At 32.3% G+C, this 16,371-nt stretch overlaps 3 protein-coding genes across 3 annotated transcripts; all 3 read left to right on the forward strand.

Moving 5' to 3' along the window:
- Window positions 1-2,350: 2,350 nt before the first annotated feature.
- HELRODRAFT_158642 (hypothetical protein) lies at window positions 2,351-5,568 on the forward strand (the record flags this gene model as incomplete). The annotated part of the gene is made up of 4 exons (XM_009010650.1): window positions 2,351-2,479; window positions 2,884-2,973; window positions 4,373-4,445; window positions 5,117-5,568. 4 exons carry the CDS (start codon window positions 2,351-2,353, stop codon window positions 5,566-5,568), a joined length of 744 nt encoding a protein of 247 aa, XP_009008898.1.
- A 6,712-nt stretch (window positions 5,569-12,280) lies between these two features.
- HELRODRAFT_158643 (hypothetical protein) lies at window positions 12,281-13,422 on the forward strand (the record flags this gene model as incomplete). The annotated part of the gene is made up of 4 exons (XM_009010651.1): window positions 12,281-12,297; window positions 12,550-12,646; window positions 12,878-13,180; window positions 13,237-13,422. The coding sequence occupies 4 exons, from the start codon at window positions 12,281-12,283 to the stop codon at window positions 13,420-13,422; spliced, it is 603 nt and encodes a 200-aa protein (XP_009008899.1).
- A 73-nt stretch (window positions 13,423-13,495) lies between these two features.
- HELRODRAFT_158644 (hypothetical protein) lies at window positions 13,496-15,523 on the forward strand (the record flags this gene model as incomplete). The annotated part of the gene is made up of 3 exons (XM_009010652.1): window positions 13,496-13,716; window positions 13,819-13,928; window positions 15,408-15,523. The coding sequence occupies 3 exons, from the start codon at window positions 13,496-13,498 to the stop codon at window positions 15,521-15,523; spliced, it is 447 nt and encodes a 148-aa protein (XP_009008900.1).
- Window positions 15,524-16,371: the final 848 nt, after the last annotated feature.

Consider the following 16,371-nt stretch of genomic DNA (forward strand, 5'->3'; position numbering starts at 1 on the left):
CTGTGAAACGAATCCGCCTCCTTCTTTTCTTTCTTGTGCTATTTGTGGACCTAGGGTTCTTTGCTGGATTCTATACTCATTGGTATAGTTTCACACGCAGCTTGCAATTTCCATAGGCTCCGATTTTTGTGATTCATTTTTTTTTATTTATTTCTTGGAGTTGTATCGACATCACCATCGGATACACACGTCGAGGTTTTACGATTAAACGGCAACAAACATATCCCAAGTTGAAGACCCAACAAGAAGAGTTCTAATTCCTGTATTCCAGTTTGTTCATTGACATTTACATTATTATAGAGTTCATTAGTTCAATTCCTTTTATTTACTTCCGTCGATTAATAAAATTGTTATCGAATATTTTTCTTTACGCGTTCGTGTGTTACTCAGTAAAATCATATAATTCGAAAAAGCCCAGTGCCACACAGGACTGGTCGAACTCACGATAAAAATATACACAAAAATTATTGTCGGACCATACAAAAATTCCCTGAGAAAGATAGAGGAGGAGATTACCTCACACCACCAGTTGTTTTAATTGTTTTCATTTATAAATTTTCCGACAATTAGCGCCCAACTTGGGGCTTTGTCATCCTTTAAAAATCCTCCTCCTCATTAATTTATTATTTTAAAATTTCCGACAATATATATATACACACACACAAATGTAAACATACATACAAACATCGATTCATATTAATACATAAAATGATACAAGATACAACTTATTTAATTAAGTTTAGTTTTTTCAAATTCTATAGTAACTTAAACATCTCACGTGCACAAACATGCACAGACTCACATTACACATGCACAAACAGGGACACACGCTAAACTATACATACATAGGAGCGCTTCAGAATTTGTTATAGTTTATAAAGTGCCAACTCATTACTAGGCCACAAAACGTAATTGCTTTATCGTTTAAACTTTATCGTTTGTCAGCATTTGTCTGTATATGTATGTAGGTATGCATATGCAAGGTGTGTGTGTGTGTAAGTTGCGTGGTTGCTAATTGTGTGGTTGCTAAGTAGTTATTGTGTTGTAGTTCTGTGGTGCTGTGATTTAGTTGTGTGCTAATTGTGTGGTTGTTGTGGGGTTCATTGTTGTACTGTTGTTTTGTGGTTATGAAATGACTGCTTGGATAAGCCACATAAAAAAAATTGCAATAGTACGGCACAACAATAACGTGGATAAGCTAACAAATATTGTTGAGAATTTAACATGACTTCGCAACAACTGCAAATAAAAACCAGAATTCCAGCACTGAATTGTTAAAAAGTGCAATAATCCAACAATTGATCCAACAGGCTGCAGCCAAATCAGATGCAGACAAACTTTATTTAGTCTTCAACATGGCAAACGACAACTACTAGTTCGTCGACTATGACGTGTTGCCTGAGATTTCTCGATGAACTTTCAGGAGAGCAACCATTAAAATTGAAGACATGTCTGATGTTTAGTTTTATGATAATTATTTTACTAATTTTCACTAATTAAAAATACTGGTAAATAATTGTGGGTTTGGGTTTGGATGTTTATTTTTAATTCATTTGATATACAAAAAATATTTACGAGACATGTCATTATGCAGATTCTTTAAACTCAAATATAATCGGATCAGATCAAACATGTCTTCTTTGTTGATTGATTGATTTTAATTTTTCACCCTTGAATATTAATAGTTTGTTTGACGAGTTGGCACGCAGTGGCGCCTGACTTCTGACTAGTGATTCTTGCTTACATCCTGACGTTAGCAGAAACAACTCAAGTTGTTAAGAAAACAGGAATAACAGACCTGGTGGCCATATTAATCAATCAATCAACCAACTAATCAATCAATCAGTCAATCAATCAACCAATCAATCAACTAACTAATCAATCAATCAACCAATCAACCAACCAATCAATCAACCGATCAATCAAACAGCCAACCAATCAATAAATCATCCAACTAATCAATCAATCAACCAATCAATCAAGAGGCTGTTGAAGGTTACGAACAGTTTTCTAAAAATTAAACACTCAGAAATTCATCACTTGGTTGAGCGGTTCAAATACAAACTGTTTTAGTTTGAATAATAATGGAACAACTGTTTTGATTTCATTTACTTAAATGTTCCTAATGGTGCAAGTGAAGCTTTTTTTGGATTTCATCTAAAAGTGAATTGTTCTAACAACTGAAATAACATCATTCAATCAACCAGGCAGGCAAACACATTCACACTCACTTCGTAACACAGACGCATACAGAGAACACGTGGCATGAAATCGTGGCATTTATTTTAGCGTAATGCAAACAACACGAATCCATAAAGATACTCGAATAATAGAAAATGTTTACGCAGATATGCAATGTGTGTGTCGGCACTTCACACAAAAGTACATGCCCGATATTGTTACATTAAAGACGAGTGTACAACCGTATGCAGTACTTAAAGATGCGTGTGACTGTAATATACGCGGATTGCATGAAAACGTTTGTGTTGTACTTATGCTGCTGCTACTTACGCTGTTTAACCTTAGTGCAAAAGGTATGTTGTAAATAAACTTTTTGTATGCTGATCAACGTACAAAGAAGATAAATCATTCATTTCATTTTTAGCGCAAGATCGCTTGATACATCAGGAGGGCTCTCATTTTTTATTAACTATTAGAAAATGTTTTGAAACGAACAAAACTAATTGCTATTAATTTTGACTGTGGTCCGTTTTACATTAGCCCAATTAGTAACATAACGAACACTACGATTAAATAATTATAAGACCAAAAATGTAACAAAGAAAAAAATTAATGAGAGAGGCTAGAGGACCAATTCGTTCGTCTGCATGAAAAGACCCAAAATAAACAAATTCATTTTGTCGAATATTATTTTTCATGCAGACATCATTGGCGGCCTCTCAACTATTTAGTCATGTTTGCAATGCAATCTACCGCATCAGTCTTTTGAAAAAGCGATGTAAAATCAACAAGGTTTTTATAATATGGGCGCATTTGATACAATAATACATTTTCGCAGCCTCTTATAACATTTTTAAAGTTCGTTAAAGCTCAGGACAGATTAATAATTGTAATTTAGAAATAATGAAAATTATTTGTGCATCTAAAATCAAAAACTGCTTATAAATTTTTTTCATTTACAGAACACGATTTTGTTTCATGTTTGAGATTTGTGGCGCTTCAATAATTAAATGATACCTGGGTTGGAGCAAATCGAAACATCAACAAATGAAACAAATCGACGCAACATCGAAACAAGCAACAAGCAAGCAGACAGATAAACTTTTAATTATGTTCTAGAAACATATCAACAACCCTATCCATTCTAGAGACAAAATTAATCCGCTAATATTACTGTTGTTGGAAATCTAAATCAATTTAAAGTCTTAACAAAGTTACCAACACCTTTAGCGCATAATGAGCAGTTTATCATTCAACATTCTTGCTGTTTAAACAAGTATCTATTACATTTAATCAAACATGAGCAAATTTTTATGCTAACTAAGCATGTGATTTCTCAAGCTGTCCTGTATTTTAATTGATGCAACTTTTCAAGAAATAAGTAAATATTGCCGAGGTTTTTTTTCCTTTTGTACAACTTTGGAAGTCCTAACCCCAAAATTCAACTCTACCCTACGATTGAAGTTAAATATCACTAGTACACAACAGTTGGGCGCCAACTGTCGACTCTGGTTTTTTTGGCTCTCTATCTCATGACTAATTACCAAAACTAATAAGTAGATCTAGCCCTGCAACCACTACTTTTAGTTGTTGCGTATCGATTTCGAGCAGACCTGTGTGGCTCTGGCTTTTGTTTGTGCGTGTGTGCGTTTATGTGTGTGTATGAGTACGCAGTGATTAACAAATTCAATAACTCTTTATTACCTGCGATTGGTACGACCGATTTCGACAACAGCAACCTATTGCTACCACTCTGTCAACGGATCTCAGAAAGTACAGCTGCCGCTGAACAACTTTTAATTTTAGCGTAGCTGCCTAAAAAAAGTGCGTTACTTAATGCAAACGCAACTGACAAATTACTTTGCGAAGCCAGCTAAAACTCTGTGTCTACTGACTAATCAAATACAGGACCGAAGATAGCTAAGACAACTTAAACAATGGCTTACAATCTTATGTACTGAATAATAAATAGTATCGACCTAAGCAGAAATGGAATTTTATCACGCTGACACACAACTCACTTACGTTTGACGCAATGAAACACATTTACAAACAACAGAAGTTATGGTTCGGCCACTCGTTCGCGTTCAATTGACGTTGTTCATGGGTGGTCAAATACGAATGTCGTATACAAAAGAAATTCGCAAATGAAATCGAATACACAAATTAATTTATTAACACTAACAACTAGAAGTGCACAATTAACCTAGGAGCTCTCACTATCACAACACAAATGGGAACAAATATTTACGAGGTTTTTTTTGGTTTGCGATGTCTATGGTTTTGATGGTTTACTCAACATCGTGTTTTGGATTTTCAATCACTAAATTTTCCGTTATGAACTAAAGTTTTTGCTCATTTTCCTTCAATAAAAACAATAATTAATTTTTTCTGACAACGTTTTAAAAATTTGCGAAAGATTTCGTGCTGTATTACAGTTCGTTTTAAAATTTATTATGAATTCAACAAATTTTCATCATCGTCGTCATAGTAATCGATTTTAATTTAAATTTTAACGGTTTTCTTTTATCATCAAATCATCAATAATTTTAACTGCCACTACAATTCATCATAATCAAGTTTTTCAATGCTACTTGTTTAGTCTATCTCGCAATTTGTCGCTTTTGTCAAATAATTTTCGCTATGACAACCAAATGAATTCGCGAAAAACTTCTTGGTCTTTTACCACCCAAAAAATTACCAATCATCTAGATTTCATCATTGGCCATAATCTACCGTTTATCATCCGCGGCGACTTCAACGAACAAGCACCTCTCTTGGGTATTGATCATCACTTATCTTCGTTATTAGAATCCTTCAATCTCGCTCAACACGTCAGCTCCTCTACACATGTACATGGAAATTTTTTGGATTTCGTAATCATTCATACCAACAACAACATTGTAGATAACCTGTCAATGATTGCGTTTTTCAGATCACAACATTGTGTGTTTCAACTCAACGCTCTTCAAACCCCCATCGACAATCATCCATTGCTGCCGTAGCAGCTTTCGTCTTTTAAATTACAAGTCATTCGAAAATGATTTAAACAGAGCATTTGATGATTTGCTCTCACAACATTTGGAAGTCGATGAGTTTGCGTCAGCTCTAAACACAGCTTTAAATAACATCGTCAACAAACACGCACCAATCAAGCATTACTCGTTTTGTGAGAGCTCCCACCCTCGTTGTTTTTTATTCCAAAAAGCAATAGCTGCTAAAAAAAATTGTCGTCGTATGGAACGTCACTACAAACATGAAAAATCAGCGCTGAACTTCGTCAACTATAAAAATGCTAAACGTGTTGCTCGTGATGCCATTATGAGGTCTAGGATCGACTCTATTAAGAACACTCTCAACAACTGCAGCAACTTTCGTGATTTCTGACATTCTCTTAACAACATTCTTCACAAACGCTCAGATCATCATTTTTCTGATGTTTAATCTCTTACTCTTGTATCTTCTTTTGCTAACTTTTTCAAGGACAAAATAAATTCTATTCATCAATCTATTGCTACAAAAATTGCTTCTTCTAATATTCTTTTATCAAACCATAGACCTCTTTTTTCCTCTCTCTTTTCTTCTTTTTCAGCGGTCACCTCAGAAGAAGTTTTAAAATTCGTCAATTCTTTTCCCAACAAAACATCTCCGCTTGACATTATTCCAGTTTTTATTCATAAAAAATTTTTTCAACTATTTGCTCCATTTTTTCCTAAGTTCTGTAATTTTTTTCTAGAAAACAGCATTTTCCAACTTCTTTTAAAATAGCTCAAATTCTACCTTTGCTAAAAAAATCTAACCATGATCCATCTGATCCTTCTAATTACCGCCCTTTTTCCAACCTTTCAACTTTCTCTAAATTACTTGAACGCATTGTCTTGAACAGGATTCTCATTCATATTACTTCATCTCCTAATTTCTCTCCTTTTCAATCGCTTATAAAAAATGTTATTCTACAGAAATAGCCCTCTTTTATGTTCACGACCAACTTGCTAACATATGTGGAAACCAAAATTGGGCTGTCATGGTCAGCCTGGATCTTTCAGCAGCTTTTGACACCATTAATCATCAGATGCTTATTGATAGACTTGAGGCAGAATATGGCATCATGGGATCTGCCTTATCTTGGTTTCAATCTTATCTTTTTAATCATTTTCAATATTAAACTTAACTCCTACTCTTCTAGCTTTATCTTATCCACTGGAGTTTCTCAAGGGTCTGTTCTTGGTCCCATTCTTTGCACTACTTATACCTCTCCTATTTCTAATATCATTAACACTTTTGGCTTACTCTTTCATCAATACGCTGATGACACATGTATAATAACTAAAATTCCCACTTCTAATCATATATCTCAGCTTGACAACATAAACGCACGTGCTATGGCCATAAACGATTGGCATTTATCAAACTTTCTTCAACTAAATCCTTACAAATCTGAAGTAATGTTTCTAAGTACTCAGCAACAGCTTATCAAATGTCCCTCCCATCACACGTTTTCTCGGCTGATCCTTCTCTCTCCTCAACGTCTAAATTTAAATTTGTACGCTTAGCTTTTGACTCTTCTCTTTTTTTTAATTCTAATGCCTTAGCTTTGATAAAATCTGGTAACTATTATACGTGGACTATTCGTCATATTCGTAATTTTATCACTGAAAGTATTGCTTCTGCACTGGCTCGATGTCTCGTACTATCACGTTTAGATTACTGTAATTCTCTTCTCTACGGTCTTTTTTCCTACCTTTAAACTTTACTTCAAAAAGCTCAAAATAGAGTTGCAAAAGTTGTTTTAAATATCAGGAATTTTCTTCCGGCACAGATTCACACATTCAACTACAATGCTTACCAGTACGTCAACGCATTATATTTAAACTTGCCGTCCTCATGTACAAGTTCCATAAAATACATTTCAACCATCACACCCTCATCAACTTATATCGCGTCATTCGTCAACTCGTCAACTTCGTTCGTCTTCATATACTCAGTTGCATCAAACTGTCAGCAATTCATCAGTTGTCAACAAATGTTTTACGTACAGCTCTTCTTCCATATGGAATGGTTTGTCTGCCATTATTTGTCAACAGCCAACCATCAAACTTTTTAGGAAACGATTAAAGAACTTTTTGTGTATCCAGGCCGTCAAAAGTCATTGTTTGTCCAAGTGCCCCTGAAGCTATGCATAGGACGCGATCTAAATTATTAATAATAATAATCTGGCGATGAAAAATGAAAACATTGTAAGCAATATTTAAACTAACAATAATTATAAAATTACTAATTTAATAATTATAAATATTTAATTATTTCCACCTCAAAATCATCATAAACAAAAATCAATAATTCAACTAGTGAAAACATTTAAGAAAATATGCACTACTAATGAATTATTAATTCACATTTAACTTTTGCGCTCCACATAAAAGAAAACAAACAAAATTAACGCGATAAGAGTTGTAACGCTGAAATAAAAAACGATAAACATATAAATTACGTTTTTATCGGAATTCTCGATTTCAATAATATATCGTTTATTTATTAAAATTTACAAATTCGATAAAATGTGTAATCAAAAAGTTATTTAAGATCAAGTTTATTTTAGTCATTTTAATAATTTATTGATTTGTTTTACAATCACTCAAGTGGCAACCGTACAGTTATTTTTCATCCCACTTTTCATTAAATATTTTTTTTGCTTAAATAAATAATAATAGCATTGGAAAACTTTTGATATAATGGAACATTTTTAAAACATCGGCGACTCAAAAACCTTTGCATCTCTTTTCAGACACATACTCTAGAAACGCACATATGAAAATATGTCATTACGTTGCACCGCATGCGTCGGGAAGTCCAAAACTTAATCAACCACGTTCTGTTGTTTGTACTCGTTTTACTCGTTTGTCTGTTTATTGTTCGTTTTTGTTCGTTTGTTTGTTGTTTGCTTTCATTTGTGTAATAGTTGTTTGTTTGTCGTTTTTTGAATGCTCTACCAATTTATGTTAATTTATAACATTGTTATTATTAACCAACAGTTATGTTCTGTTAAAAAATTAACTAGGAAAAATTCTTAACAAAAAACTTATTTTTTTGATGTTGGCAATAATGTTACCAATGTTTTGAAAATGATTGATCAGGCTCACTGAATCTCATAAGTTTAAAAATAGTTTAACTGCAAGAGCTAAGAAGACTGCCATAGAATTGAATGCAAGTGTATATTCTTAAGAATGGCTGAGGTTGATGCCTCGTACGATCGACGTAAATTGGATAACTCTGAAAAATATTGTGTATCTAAAAAAATTTATTTTTTATTCTGAAAATGTTTTTAAGATCGTGTTTTCTATATAATTTTTATTATTCTTTAAAACAAATCGGAATCTGGTAACAAAATTTCAGACAATATTATAAAATTAAGAAAATTAATTAGCAGAAAAACTAATAAAAAAATGAAGAAATTAGTTAATTAACACCTCAATAAATAAATTGTAATATGTTCATTGTAAAAACAGAATAAACAAAATCAAACAAATGACTAATGATTATTGAGTGTTAATATGTTTTAGGTAAAATATTTTATCATAAAATGTAATCATACGGAGTCGTATGAATCGACTATTCATATGACGCCAGACAAAAAAAACTAAATATGCTGAATTGTTATTAAAATCCATTAATAATTAAAAAATAATAAAAAATAAAATCTTGAAATAGTAAATGAAAATTATTAATAAATTATACAAAACTAAAAATTACAGAATTTGATGAATTTATTTGTTCATGAAAACTAAAGAATGACTCCAGACCCAAAAGGCACTGAAAATGTACGAGTGCGTTTGAGGGCCAGTATGGGCATTATAAGTATATGATTTAAGATGTCTTGGCATGTTTTATCTTGTTAAGTTGATTGAGTGGTGTTTTAATAATTACATATGTTTACGTTGACGAAAGTTGTGTGAAATAGTTTTGATTGGTGGTAGCAAAGGGTGGATGATGTGGTTAATATATATTAGTCTTTATTAGTTTAACTGTCAGGTTGTCGTGTGATTTGGTTTGAGAGCGCAGAGATTTCAAATGTTCAAAAAGCAACTGAAAAGTGAATTTAAATAATAAATAAATAACACAAAATAAACCGAACTGAGCAAACGAAGAGCTGAACTAACAAAAAAGTAAGTAAACAACAAAACCAGGAACAACGACACAAATGAAGAGTAAACAAATCAACAGCTGAACAACTAAACATATTAAAATGGGATCTCTCCCGCTGACGAATGCCTGGAGTTCGCAACAGATTAGTTGAAGTGATCAATCTTCTTTTTCTGACACCAATGTTGCTCGAATACAAAAAAAACACTTTTTTAACAAAATATTTGTTTTACCTCTGATGGTGGATGCTAGTTTTTTTCTTGTTCAAATAAAAATTTTTTAATTTATTACCAATAATTCTGTCAAAATTTGGCTGGAATCTTAGGAAGAATTCGATTGGAGATAATAAATTATGTAAACTTTGATGTTCATATAGCGTTGCATTAGCCTGTCAAAATAAGTTTATTTTTATCACATTGTCATTGATTTTTCATTATCATCATCAGGACCTCTGTGAACTTTGACACCACAATCATAACCACAGTCATAAATATCACCATCGTCATAAACATAATCCTCATAAATTTTAGAACCTGATGAAAAACGACTGCAACTTTGATTATCAATTTTTTGAGCCGATCGTCTTTAAAATGATTCAATATAAAGTTTTGTTGGTAGGCAGTGTCTAATTATGCAGACATAAACTATTGTAAACCACTAATTAAACCCTAAAGCATTTTTTATTATGAACTAATTTTTCATTTTCACATTCAGGCAAAATGACAGCCGATATAAAGATTTCTTGAACAAAGTGCAGCAAGTCAAACAAGAATCTAACAAAACGTTTCAAAAAGAAGTCAAAAGTGAATTTGCATGTTTTGTAACTTGAAGGTAAAAATACTTTTTAAAAACTTAAACTAGACAAGTTAAGTGCAGAGAAAAAAAGGCTTTGTAAAACAGATTTTTTTCATAAAAATTTTCAGATGTAATGATTATTTAAATTACTTAAAATTACATTTAGCAGTTCAATTTAACTGAGAGTGAAAATGATCCATGCATAAAATCACCCAAAAATTTAACAAACGTAGCAATTCTTCAACAAATTAAACTTTCAATTTGGAGCAGTCAAGTGCGGAGATGCTGGTGGGCCTCATAAATCTTCGCAATAGCCATTTGACGTCAACCAAACACTTTCTTCAGCAATGTCTGTTCGTGTTAGGCTCTATTTTTCTGTGGTGTGTGTGCATGGGATTGTTTCCATGTTGCTTGCAATCAGTAATGTGCTCATGTGTGTACATATTTTTATAAATAATATAACAGGGTTCAAAGTGGTTGAGTAGATTAGAGTCTGTGTGAGAACCACTGCGAGATAAGTGTCCTAATATCCTAACTTTCCGATCATTCCAGGTGTTTACTATTCTACTGCTGAAGAATCTTTGCTTGACCGCACTTTCTATTTTTTTGGAAAGCTTGTATCTGTGGCCTCGTAATCCTATTCTAATCTCCAGTTGAAAAAATCTGGTAAACGGTGTTTCTTCTTTCTTGGTAATCAATTTGTATGTCTGCATTAGATCTCCTCTGCATCTTCTTGTTTCCAGTGTTGTCAATCCACATTTTTTAAATCTAGGATCGGCGTGGCATGATCATACCATCGACATCCAGCCACAATCCAGGCAGTACGGTTTTGTATCGATTGCAGAATTTTGATGGATCTAGCCGGGAGTCCATAAAATAAACTATTGCAATAATCGACACGTGAGTGCACCAACGCGTGCGCCAGAGTCTGCATTGCGTCTTTATCAAGTGATTCTCGAATTCGTTTCATTCTTCTAATCTGTGTCAAGCATGATATAAAGATCATTTTAAAATGAGATTTCATTGTTAGGTTTGAATCAATTATAAAAACTAGGTTCGACACTGCTTTACAGAAATATATTTTTTTATTATCCATAACAACTGAATTTATATCCAAGTCTGCCAACTGCTGCTAGGTACCAATAGGAAGAAATTTTGTTTTACTCTGGTTAAGCTTCAATTCATTTCTCGACATCCGCAGATTAACCTCCGACATACATTCAATGAATCTCGTAATTTCGTCTTGAAATAACTTCGGTTTACCTGATAACATAATTTAAATGTCGTCTGCATATGCATGGCTTGTAAAATCATAGGAATCAATTATCTTCAGCACATCAGATGTAAAAAGCAGAAACAATAAAGGACCCAAAACATATCCCTGCGGCACACCAGAGCGAACCACACTGACGTAGGACAAACTCTCGTTGAACGAAATCTGCTGTGTTCGGCCGATCAAGTAGCTTCTGAGCCAATTTATTATTTTCCCAGATATTCCAAAATTTTGATGCAGCCTGAGCAGTGAAATTTCATGATTGACAGTCGAAAGCCGAGCACATGTCCAAGAATGCTAACAAGGAAATGTTTTGAGCATCCATCTCAGCATAAACCCCTGAGAGAACATGTAGCAGGACAGTTTCAGTGGAGTGAAATTGTCATCAAACGTGAAGAATATCAAAACGAATTATAATAAAATCCACTGATTAATAAAAATATTTTCAAATTTTTACAAAATTACTTATAAAAAGTTGAGGTTCAATGAGAGCAGGGCTATACATAAAATTTACAACCTGAAATACCCAAAAGAAAATATATATATATATATGTGTGTGTGTGTGTGTGTGTGTGTGTGTGTTGTGTGTGTGTGTATCTGCTTGCTTTGGAAATGACCGTTTTTCAATTTCTTCGTTTTTTTTTGTGATTTCAAATTTTTTTTTTGGTGATATATTGTTAATTGTGGATACATTTTATAGCTTAAACTAAGAAGCGTATTTTGGTATTTTTAAATTATCGAATAAATTGATATATTTTTTTAATTAAATTAATTAGTTATTTCGATTTTTATTTATATTGAAAAATGGTTGTGCTGACAAGTTTGTCATAAGTTGCTGGGAGTGTTTAATATAGCATACAGTTGTGAACGTTGTGTTATGAGTTATTTGGTATGGCGTCTAACACGATGTTAGATTGTGCTGACAGAACAATAGTGATTAACGACTTACTATTTTTTTTTTACAAATAAAATTGATAATGTTGACAATTATTTATTATTGAAAAAATGTTCCTGCTACTATTCTACAAATTTCATTAATGAATCCAAAGAACTCATTATGGGAGATTCAGTAAAGTAAAAAAAAAAAAAAGAGGACTAAACAAACAGGATCCAAATTAAATCCTAAAATTGACCTAGAGGAAATTTTCATCTTGTTGAAGGTTGCAAAAGATAAAAAAAATTGAAAAGCTGCCACTATACCTAGCAGGTGGCTTTAATTTTCCTGATATCACTGAAACAAGTAACGATGGCCAGCAGGTGTTGAATAACAAAATGAACATCATTGAAAATAAGTTTAGTTTTTTTTGAAGCTAAAATTCTTCATTTAGTGAATTCTGTTGAAAAATATTTACTTGCTGTTAAGCCATCTGATGCAGCTTTCGGCTACAGAGAAAAAAAATTGATTCCTTGACCAGTTGAGTTGACAATCTTTCAGCAAAAATTGACATTAGTGGTAAATTTTCGCAGCAACCATTTCCACAACAACAGCTATTGCCTAAAAACTCCCAACCTTTTTTTTCAGATTTGGCCAAATCTCTAGCCGGAGATGGGTTTTCATTGGTACAACGTAAAAATAAACAGCAGCGAACGTTGACTCATGAAATCAAAGATGTCAATGAAGATGTACTTGGAGTTGAAGTTCACAACCTGGAAGACAGCCACAAACTCATTGTACCTAAAAAATTCCACAAAGTTGTTGGTAACAAAACTGAATCTGTAAAACTTAAGGCAAAGAAGATTCCGAGTTTCCGGTTATATATTGGTAACCTTTTTGATTGCACGAGTGCTGATGTGATAGATGAGCTAAAAGCTAATCACATTAATGTTATCTCTTGTTATCCTATAAGGAAAAAAAACCAGATGATAATTCTGAATTGAAAGACAATTTCCTGGCAAATGCATTTAGTATATGTATTGATAAGCAAGATCTTGTGAAAATAAGAGATCCTAATATCTGGCCTTCAGATGTTATCATCAGAGATTGGATATTCAACAAACATCCCAATCAAATCAATGACCACACCATGGAGTAATCCAACAACAAAAACACCAACAAAGAACAGTCGACAGCGAATGTAGATAATCATGAAAAAACGTCTACCAACCATGGCGGCACATAGTGATTTATATCCAGACATGTTTTCCTCTGTGAACACTGTAATGGACAATGCGTTGAGGTCATCCAACATCATCGACGTTTCAGAGATGAAAGATATGCTTTATTCCAATAGTAAACTCCGTCAACTTGAGGACGTTGATCCTGATATTAATGTTTTCAATGGTATTTCTCTTGACTGTTATTTAATTTTACCTGAGAATGTAAGCACGTTTGTTGATACATGTAATTTTAGTATTTTTCATGTTAACTGTCTCAGTCTACTTAATAAGTTTACTGAATTTAATATACTTATTAATTCATGTGGTTGTAGATTTGATTTGATAGCTGTTACCGAAACATGGTTAACTTCTGTTACGGCTGATTTGGTTAGCTTGCCTGGATATAATATTGTGTGCAGGAATAATCGTGGTGGGGGTGTTGGTTTGTTTGTTAAAAATGGGTTAAAGTATGTGACTCTGGATGATTTGCCTACCATTCATCTACTTTTGAATCGATTCTAGTTGAAATATTTGTAAACAATAACACTAAGTTTTTGATTATTGTCTTATACCGTCCTCCGAGTACTGATATTATTTTGTTTTTAAATGATTTAACTTCACTATTTATGAATATTAAATCCGGTGCATTTAAAAATGTCTACATTACTGGAGACTTTAACATAAATTTACTCGGTGGTGACTATAGACATTACCCTACTCAATTTCTTAATCTACTCAATTTCTTCGGTTTTATTTCATTAATTTCAACTGCTACACGTGTTACTGTTACTAATAAATTTTTACTTGACAACATTTTCACTAATAACATTACAAATCATAAGTCTAGTATTATATTTTCTTTTTTTCTGATCATTTTCTTATTTTTACTTCATTTATTATTCCTAGTCTCGTTTTGCCTAATTCCACTGTTTTATCTTTTAAATATTCTGATTCAAATATTTCTAAATTGAATTTGTATGTCATAAACTATGATTGGAGTAGTATCCTGAATTGTTGTGATACGGATTTGGCATTTAAATTATTGTTATAACCGTGCTACCGAACGCACTAGATTCTAGCGTATTCTAGAATGTTCTAGTGACTGGAGCATTCTAGAGTATGCTAGAATCGGACCATCTTGAAGAATCTAGAAACGACGCTCGCGAAAAGTATATAAGCGCACGTCGCAAGAAGATTCGTGATTAGTGAAATCTGTGATTAGTGAAATTCGTGATTTTGTGACTTTGTGAATAGCGATTCGGTGAATTATTTAAAGCGATATTTGATTTGTTTGTTGACGTTGTCATAGCGATAGATTTTGAACAATTTAAAAGTTAATTGTTGCGTTAGTTTGAATTTGCTGGAAATAAACGATTAGTTGATTTCTTCTGTAAATAAAGTTTAATAACTAATAACTGTTTGGAGTATTTTATTCCATCGAAGGTTTGAACCCGTCGCATCGTAAATCGGTTACGACAGCGAGTATTATAACATTATTTTGAGATTTTATTAAAAATGCAATTATTATTAACTGTAAAGAATACCGTAATAAACTAACAAGAGAAAACCCTGGATTACTAAGGGTCAGGTAATATCCTCTATAACTAAAAACAAATTATATAAAACATTCTTAAATTCCAGGTCTGTACTTAATAAATAAGCTTATGGTAAATATAAAAATATGTTTTCAAGGTTGTGTAAACTATCTGAAAATATTTATTATGATAACCAATTAATTAAATGTAAATCTAACGGTAGACGTACCTGGAGTATACTGAAATCTTGTCTAGGACTTAAACGTCCAACACCACAAAATATTATGATTAATAATAATTTTATCATGGACGATGCATTACTGCGTAATCATTTTAATAGTTATTTTTTGTCAACGAATAATGTTAATAATTTTACTCATTTTCAGTCATTGATTCCGGTTATAAAAAATATGTTCAGGGGTTTTTGGATACATTTGTTCTGTTTGAATGCCTTCCGTTTAAAATCATTGATGTCGTTAAAAATATTAAAAATTCTATTTAGTTGTGGTGATGATTTCATATCTAATTTTGTATTAAAAAATATTATTCATAACATAATCTTACCGTTGCTTCATATAATCAATCTATCTTTTAAAAATGGTTTTTCCCTGAGAGTTTAAAAATTTCCAAAGTTTTGTCATTATTTAAATCTGGTGATCGTTCATTCCATTAATAATTATCGTCCAGTTTTTGTCCAAATTAATTGAAAAAATTGTTTTAAACCGTCTTAATAAATTTTTTAATTCTTATAATGTTATTTGCACTAATCAATAAGGTTTTTATGACAAATTGTCTACTGAATTTGCTGTTGCAGATGTAATAAATTATATTTCTCTTGCACTAGAATCTAAGAAATACTCTATAGGCGTCTTCATTGATTTTTGTAAGGCCTTTGATTTTTTAAATCATAATATTTTAATGTCTAAACAATATTCTTATGGTATTCGTGGTTTATCTTATAAATGGTTTTCTTCATAACTGTCTGATCGTTTTCAGTATGTTTCTATAAATAACTTAAAGTCTTTGCTTTCTCCTATTTCTTCTGGGGTTCCGCAGGGTTCTATTCTGGGACCTCTACTTTTTAATATATATATTAACGACTTCATAAATTCTTCAAATATTCTTAAATTTTTTCTATTTGCCGACGATACTACTCTTCTTTATTCTCATTCTGATATCAATACTCTGGTTTCTATTATTAACGATGAGTTAAAGCTTATTTATGAATGGGTAGTTGGAAATAATTTGCCTATCAATTTAGATAAAACTTGTTTTGTCTTGTTTGGACCAAAGATAAGAACTGACATTGTTTTTCTAATTATAGTTTTAAATGATTGTAAAGTTAAAAGA

The sequence above is a fragment of the Helobdella robusta genome, assembly GCF_000326865.2.
Source record: "Helobdella robusta unplaced genomic scaffold HELROscaffold_1, whole genome shotgun sequence".
NCBI classification, from domain to species: domain Eukaryota; kingdom Metazoa; phylum Annelida; class Clitellata; order Rhynchobdellida; family Glossiphoniidae; genus Helobdella; species Helobdella robusta.